We start from the raw sequence: 8355 nt of genomic DNA on the forward strand, positions 1-8355 counted from the left end.
ATCAATTATATTCTGAAAGGCCGCGGAAGAGCAGGCTATGAACATCAGTGTGTACTCAGAGACAGGCCCGTTGGTCTAATGCCACCAGAGATGGTCTGCCGGGAACAGAAATGCATGTAGGTGCTGCAGCAGCAGTGGCAGGGGCCCACGGGGAATGAGGAAATGGAAAGGGAAATCACCAGACAGAGTTATCTGCTTCTGACACGTGATGCTGCAAGTCAGCAAACTTGAGAGAAATCCTGAGGAAACAGCAAATAGCAATTGTCCCCATTTCTGGGCAGGCATGAACGACTCTCCCCTGAATAACAACAGAAATTCTGTCTTTTCTGGGAGCTCCTCCTTTTATGAAAAGAGGCAGATTTATAACCAAGTATATATTGCAGTGGGACTCCTGAGGGATCAGACAACCGTTTCTCCAGCGGGAAGAGCGAAGCGACGGCTCAGCTGCTTGTTCTGAGACTCTGCTTCAAGGTGAGTTCTTGCTCCTTTCTCACCATTGGCTGCAATATTTATTTTAAAGTATTTCCTTCGTCTTCAGAATAAATACAGCAGGCAAAGGGTAGGCTGCCGTTGCTGAGCTCAAACATCCTTTCTCCAAGGAGAAAATCAGAGTTTATGCATACACTGTGCTTTGCAGCTCTTTAACATTTTATATTAGGGAGGGCATGGACAGAAGGAATGACTTGGGAAAGAAACTCAGGCATAGAAAAGTAAAGATCTGGAGAATATGAGAGGGACACTTAGACTCAGAAGGGACTGGGAGAACCTGGGAAATTGTCACCATATGAGCTAATCTCTGATTTTTGAGAAAATAATAAAATCAGGTGGGGTCCAGGAAAAAATTCACTTTTGGCGATGCTCAGATCAAAACTTGGAAGAGGAACACTATTCCCAAAGGAAGTAAACTACCCCAGTATGAACTGGCACTCCCAGAAGCTGATCCCCAAGATCTCATTAGATCTGAAGCCCTCGTCAGCACTGGCAATGTGTCACCTATCTGGAAAAGTCACCAAAACCTGGTGGGATGCTTTGAAGTCATTGCAGTCACTGCTGCTCACCTGCTGCCCCAGCCAAATGTTGGAGCTGGCCAAGAATGCTTCAGGGAAACGATCAGCACGGGAAGCTTTGGGAACCAATGCACAAGGAGGTGCCTGATGGTGAACTAAGAGGTCTAACTGTAGGAAAACAGATTCTGTCTTGTTTTTTTTTTTTTTTAGTTATTCATCTTGATTGCAATTTCTCCCACCTGTCTTGGCCATCTCTTTGAGAATTAATTATTCCCTAGGATCCAGCAAGGTCTTGGCTAGCTAAGAGTCAACACCAGGCATCAGGTTGTGCCTGAATGTCCTGTCTGCAGCACAGGAGTCTGACAAAGGTGGTACAAGATGCACTGAAGATGCTGGGTGCAGGGTCCCCTCTGACCTGCAATGAATTACTTACGAATTACTGCCTGTCGATTACAGCATGCACCAAGCAGATGGGGGTTAGGTTTGTAGCCTCTTCCATGTGCAACGTTGGAAAAGGGTAGATTCAAGGTCTTATTTTGGCCCACTAGCAGAGTTTTGCTCACAGCTGTGGGGAAGATTTGATTCAAGGTTATCAGAAATGCCATAAAACACCTTGCCTAATTAAGTTTCAGTTGCCAAGTCACCTGGAAAATTCACATCAAACTGTTGAATAAGAGGAGGGGGGAGCTTACCGGGTACCATAACTCCACCCATGACCTTGCAAAAGACCTTTGGAAAAATACAGGTCCTGGCTCCACCCCTGGACAAACTTATTCTAAAAACCTTGAGAAATCTAACAACTCTGCCTTCCTGGAGATCATATATAAACCGCCCTAAGGTCACAGCCAGTCTCGGACTGTGGCAGAAGCATCTGAAAGTCCTCTAAGACTTTGGGGGCTGTGAGCAGAGTCCTGTGCATAAAAAAATATTTATGTGCCGCTCTTTCACACGGTAGGTTGGTTTCTCTATATCTGATATTAAGTTTGTTAGATATGCTTTAAGCTTGTGGAGGGGGTGGTGCAAAAGAAGGACTTTTCAGTATCTTTTCTGCCTGAGCTGGGTTTCAAGTTTTTTTTTTTCAAGGTTTCAAGTCTTTGGTAATCCTCAGCTCTGACACTTCCCCAGCCAAAGGTGGGGTTTGTGTTTTAGAGGCCATGGCAGCTTTCTCTCCCATTAATCCTTTTAGCTGCTTATCCTGCTTGCCTTATTTAAAATGCTAATTATTTTTAAACCGCTCTGTCAAATGGCTAGCAATAAAAATGGAAATATCACTGCTATCCCAAAGCCTGTGGTGCATCTGAAAGAAGATAAAGTACCCTGCATTGCTGCCAGCATCACGGGGAATTTTTCAGCAGTTTTTTCCAAAAAGAAAGCTCCTGCTGACTGCTGAAAATCATGTCAACACCCGAGAAAGACAAAATAGGACCTGTTTGTGTTCAAGGAACAGAAATTCCTGCACCAGTGCCTTTTAGCGTATAGGAAAAACAATCAGCAAAGCTGAAGATGTGGAGGAACCCTGAGCTCCCCCTCAGTACCTGTATTGCTACAGCAGCAGCCAGGCTGCTGATGAGATAGAGTTGTCATCTTTTGTGCTTGCTGCTACCATCTGCTTGGCCCCTTCTCTGTCTGTATGTTCATTTTCTGGGCTTGGACAACTCGGAAATGCAAGCTGAGCAGAAGGACACACATTTCCAGTGTCAGCTGTCTGGGAGCCAGGACCTCAAGCTGGACCACTTGGGTAAACATCTGACCTAACTTTACAGGAGATTAATCTTGCTGCGAGCACAGAGGTGTTATGGAAGAGCTGCATGTTTGTCTGAACTTGGATGGTGCCAGAGACATGTAGGAAGCACAGCATCACTGTTATTTCCCTTCCAAATTCCCCACGAGACTAAAGCCCAGCTCAGCATTGCAGGTGGCTGGGCAGAGTATGTGCCCAACTGCAGGTCTTCTGCTGTGGGGAGGTCCTCAGAGCAGAAGGGAGGGAGATCGTATTCTGAAATAGGGGCTCCCAGCCCCTGGGCTGCTTCAGGCTTTTATCTTCAGAGCCAATGCAGAAGCTGAGGTCTTGGCCAACACAGGTGGGCTGGAAAAGGTGGCCTTGTCCCAGCATCATGCCTCAGTTCCAAGAAAACTGCTGTGTGAGCTGATTAGATGGGCTAAATTCTCCCACTGCTGCTTCATCTAGGCACCTAAAACCTATTTTAGTTTTCACTCTTATTTCCCGTTGATTTTTCCATAGCCAGGAGGACAGATGTTGTTCCCTCCTTGGTCTCTCATAGTCCCCTCCTCTGACAGCCGTGTCCCACAGACACAAAAATTACTCCAGGCCATGATAAGCTTTCTCCAAGTTGAATGTCTCTCTGCATTTGCCCTCCAGGTGAGCAAGAGCCCTTCACTTGAAATCCTCCCCGCGATGCTGTTGCTGCTGTTGCTGCAGGTCTGGGCGAGCTGCCTCTGGCTGGGGCGCAGCGAGGTGGTGACATCCTTTGAAAGTTCATGCCCTCAGTTTTTCTTCCGGGAAACCCCCCCAAATGAAGCTCTGGAGCCGGAGAGCCCAGCCTGGATCTGCCAGCGTTACAACAACCAGTATTACTTTGCCACCCTGTACAACAGGAAGATGCGTATTCCCGTGTATTCTGCTTACCTCTACCAGCCTGGATCTGGCAAAAGACCTAAAACGTGGCTGGTTGAGCCCCAGGTAAGTGTCCTCTTACAGTGTGTCACCCTCCAGTCATTAAAAGATGAACTGCAGCATTTAACCAAACGCTTTTTTTTCCTGCCACCTACACACACATGCAAATGGACCCACTGGATGAGATCCATCTCATCTAACTTCAACCACCTTCACCACATGATTCCTCTGATGTGTTTGAGACATCAGTAGGAGGATGAGATGAGTCATATCCTAAAAGTGCCCATTTTTCCTCATTGACCTTACAGGAATATTAAGTCAAATTATATTAAATTACATTACATTACATTAATTTACATTACGTTAGGTCAAATAACCTTCCTCCCTGTCCCATGCTGTGGTGGGGGACCAAATGATAAAGAAAAGACATCCAACAGCAGCTAAATTTGAGGGACCAACTGTGCTGGGCTCTGATCGCCACTTCACCCACCCTGAGCTGTTTTGCATTCCTGACATCACTTATCTGCTCCCATATTGACTTTGTAAATGGTGTGAGAGAAGTGCGGAGAAACTCAGAACTGGGTGAGATGACCCAGTGAAAAAGTCAAGGTACAGGCACTCAGCGATGAGAGGGTTGGATCAACATGGTAAATTTATTGAGTGATATTTCAGGCAGTGAAAAGTGAGTAGGATCAGTATCAGTTAAGTCAGAAGTGCATGATCTCCATCCACCTGCAGTTGCCCCTTACCACCATTGCCTCAGGCATGGTTCAAGAATGATCCACCAGACACACAGATCTCTGCAAACTACAGAGCCCTCCCAAATGTCCTTCTGACAAACTTTAGACCTTCAGTAAAAATGTCCAAGCAAATTACAGAACAGAAGAAAAGGAAATTCAGGTCCTTGCTAGGGACACAGTAGCAGTAGGGAATTTAGGTGAAAATGAGCCACAGAAGGCGGCCATATGCCCTGTTCCAGAGGAAGGCTAAATATGTTTCCCTAAATATGAAAAGAAAGATGTTATAGTTATGCAAAAAAGCACTGGCACTTGTTACTCATAGGAACTCAAGCAATTAATTTGGTGTTGCACCACCGCAGCTTCAACATCTAGAGGGGATAAAAACTTCTCTCTTTTCCTCCTGGATCATAGACCCAGGATATCTGCCAAATCTGTGGTTTTCCTAACTTTCTTCAGAGGTCTTTTTGCCGTATTTAGGTTTCCCAGGTCTCTTGAGGATCATGAGCTCCTTTAAGAGGCTGACAATTTCTAACTTATTTTCAGTGATGCTGCAGAAGGAACACATCTGTGCCCCCTGGCACAGGTCAGCTCTGAGACATTATTAGCACTGCAGTAGCAGATCCCACTTGGATTGAGGTGTTTTTGCTTGCCAAGCAAAAGAGCTTCATCCTCACAATGAACTCCCAGGGAAACCTCACCTCTAGGATCAGTTTCCCAACACATCTCCCTGTGTATGAGGTTAGAGGAGGCAAACACTGGTGTTTCAGGAGTGTGATACACCTGCAGCAACCACACATACTTCTTCCCGAGCGAGTGGCAAAGCAGGAGAAGAGCAGAAGGGACTGAGTCATCCTCATCTCCTCCTGGTAATCCTTTGGGCTCAATGGCTCTTGTGCTCATCCTCTTCCCATCCTGTTCACCTTCAAGCATGCCCTAAGATATTGAACCTTCAAAGATGATATCTATGTGCTTGTTTTCCCTGAGCTCCTAAAACACTAGGATGTTGACAGATTGGATTTTAAAAAGTCATGAAAACCTTTCATAGAGACCGAGAGCACTCTTGTGGAAACGGGGCTGAACGGAGCAAAGGCCAGGGCTGATGATGGTGTGATTAGATGCAGGTGATGAAGGTTGGGTGTGATTAATGGGAGTGGGAGGAACTGGGGAGAGCCCTGGGCAGATGTGGGATGTGGAGAAGGGAGGAAAGAGAACCAGATGTAGCAGGAGAGATGTCTCGCCCAAGTCACCTTTCAAACCTGGGAGTGGAAAATGCTCATTATCTCATGCGTCCACCCACACTCCCATCTCAGGCTGCCGGCTGGATTTCAAAGGTCACAAGTCAAATCGAGAGCAGTCAAATTGGGAGCTTTTTTACTTTAAAAAAAAAAAATCTCTTAGTCTAGGAGGGGCAGCTCTATGATTTCTCTCTGATTCATGCATTTTCATATACTGAGAAGACAAAAAAATGGATGCTCGGCACTCAGAGATTTCTGCTCCAGGGAAACCCGCTCCATTACTCCCATCCCCAGTACTAACACCTTTTCCTCTTCTTTACCTGTCAAGCTGATGGGTCCAACTTACCCCAAAACTATGGAAAAAGAGTGGACCCTCTTAAATTATTTCAGCGTCAGCTCAGAGCAACTCAGCAAGAGCCAGGCTATCCTCCAAGACTACAAGAACCTGACAGGTTTGAACCGCGGCCATTTGAACCCCAGCAGCCATCACTCCGACTCCAGCAGCAGGACGGCTACCTTCACCCTCACCAACATAGTGCCCCAGGATGAGAAACTCAACGGCGGTGCCTGGAACAACTACGAGCAGCAAACGATGATCAGGAGGACCAAGGGCTGTAACACCACGTATGTTGTTGTGGGTGCCGTGCCTGGGAACAACTATATCGCCAAGGGGAGGGTTAATAAACCCAGCTACATCTGGTCGAGTGCCTGCTGCGAGGTGGACACCAATCACAGGAAAGCTTGGGGGGTCATTGCTGAGAACGACAAGAATGAGGTCCAGCTCCTCACACTGGGGGAGCTGGAGGATGTGTTGACCCAGCTCTATGGGAGGAACCAGGTTTCTCTGTTTGACAGCGCCTGTCCTCGGGAATAAGCCCCACTTCACATCCCAGGTGTAAAAAGCTCAGGAGCCTTTGCCACTAGCAGCATCGCCACATGTCCTGTGCAGCATTCTTGCTTCCTTCGCTAGTAGTTTTCCAGCTCTGTCTCTCTGAGCACCTTCTCTGATAAAAGGGACAAAGAGGTCAGCAGAGCCTCCAGCTGGTTTGCTTTGCTGCCCACCCTTGGAGGGAGCTCTCGGAGTCCTTGCCCTGGCCACTCCAGAGGGGCAGGTTGGATAACTAGAAGGGCTTTGCTTTTTCTTCCCTTTTTCTCCATGCCTGTATACAGATCGTAGTTCTTTCCTCTTCGCATTAGAGATCACTGATAATGCGTTGCTGACTTGTCCCTCACCTCCTCAGGAAAGATGTGGGTCTAGGGTGGCTCAGGTTGCCCAGAAAGGTTGTGGAGTCTCCATCCCTGGAGATACTCAAAACCCAGCTGGCTACAGTCCTGGACAACCTGCTCTACCTAATCCTGCTTGAGCAGGGGCCTGGACTAGAGGACCTTGAGAGATCCCTCCCAACCTTAATGATTCAGTGATTCTGTTATTCATCCTGGGACCAGGAAAGCAAGGAGCGCAACAACTGCTGAGAGTCTGTAGGGATTATCCTACAAATACATTCTGACCAACAGAGCCAACGACCACAGCAAAGGATAAAGGGAGAGAGGAAGGTGGAAAGGAGGAAGACAGCTAAGCACAGAGGAACATCCCAGCTCTCCTGAAGTCTGTAGACAGGTAAAACAAGGAGAAGGAAGGAAATAACCTACGTTAATCACTAGGCTCTCCTCCCGTAACTTACATGAAAACCGTGCTTATGTAAATTTACTAGCAGGTTTTTGTTTGCTTGCTTTTGAACCATGCACCTTTAGAGCAGGAGATGAGGTACCAGATAACCAGGCTCAGGGATCAGATATACAGTGTGACGGTGTGCTCCCCGCCCCTGACCTGACCACTTTTCCGGTACCCATCAGTGATACCCATCAGTGATAGATGTGTCTGGTCCTGACGACAGTGGCAATGTCTGACTCAGAGAGGATTTGGGGGAAACAGATAACAACACAACAGCCAAGGGATGGCGATGCGCCCCGCTAACCACAGAGCTGGTTAATGTCCAACTCAAGCCAAATCTGGAAGAAACTAACATCCATAGTTGATGTACAAGTATGTCACTCCATAAACAGTGAGCAGCCCAAGATCCCTTTGAGCTCTCCTGCACAGCAGTGGGCTGCACACCGGGATGTCCCCTTGGGTAGGGACACCTTTCAAGGTTACTCCTTGAGGTTGAGATATTCCTTGCTGCAACAGCTTCTCAGTAAGTGACTAATAGCATGCTAAACTTAGAAATCTTAGCTAAGTGATATAAAGGATTGGCTGTGCACATAGCCAGTTTAGACATAAACTGTTGGTCAAGCCTGGGACTAGGATTGGATCCAGCTGCACCTAGACTCCTCTCTGAGAAGGAGTTTAGAAAGCAAGGGGGTCCTTTTTGAATCTCATGTCTCAACGGGAGGGTCTCCCTGACAGTTTCGTCTGTCCCTGTCCTCTCTGTAGTAAATAATCCAGTGTACCTTGCCATCAAATTTTGTTGAGTCACTGTCACATTTGTCATTTACTATCAAATGTTCTTAAATCACTGTTTTACATCAGTAAAGTATATTGTTGCTTCTCTCTTACGAGTGAAGTGCATCCCTCCCATCTGCAAACTTTGACCAGTCAAATTTCTGTGATACACTTGTCAGATAATTTCCTTCTCTGCTCTACTTCTGAACCTTTTCTGCAGATTTATGTATAACTGATTTTGTGAAATGTATTTGATGGGTGTAAAAGATCAATGTATGCCATATAATTTAGTTTC

At 46.7% G+C, this 8355-nt stretch overlaps 1 protein-coding gene across 1 annotated transcript; it reads left to right on the forward strand.

Annotated features, from left to right (window-relative positions):
* The first annotated feature begins 291 nt into the window (after positions 1–291).
* On the forward strand, positions 292–8355 carry LOC104475041 (endonuclease domain-containing 1 protein). The gene is made up of 3 exons (XM_086739938.1): positions 292–471; positions 3388–3708; positions 5946–8355. The coding sequence occupies exons 2-3, from the start codon at positions 3424–3426 to the stop codon at positions 6489–6491; spliced, it is 831 nt and encodes a 276-aa protein (XP_086596064.1). The 5' UTR covers positions 292–471; positions 3388–3423; the 3' UTR covers positions 6492–8355.

The sequence above is a fragment of the Chlamydotis macqueenii genome, chromosome 1 (assembly GCF_036417535.1).
Source record: "Chlamydotis macqueenii isolate bChlMac1 chromosome 1, bChlMac1.mat, whole genome shotgun sequence".
In the NCBI taxonomy this organism is placed as follows: Eukaryota; Metazoa; Chordata; class Aves; order Otidiformes; family Otididae; genus Chlamydotis; species Chlamydotis macqueenii.

Coding starts and splice junctions, on each gene's coding strand:
- LOC104475041 (XM_086739938.1), top strand. CDS start 3,424: ATGCTGTTGCTGCTGTTGCTGCAGGTCTGGGCGAGCTGCCTCTGGCTG. Junction 3,709..5,945: donor CGTGGCTGGTTGAGCCCCAG/GTAAGTGTCCTC, acceptor TTACCTGTCAAG/CTGATGGGTCCAACTTACCC.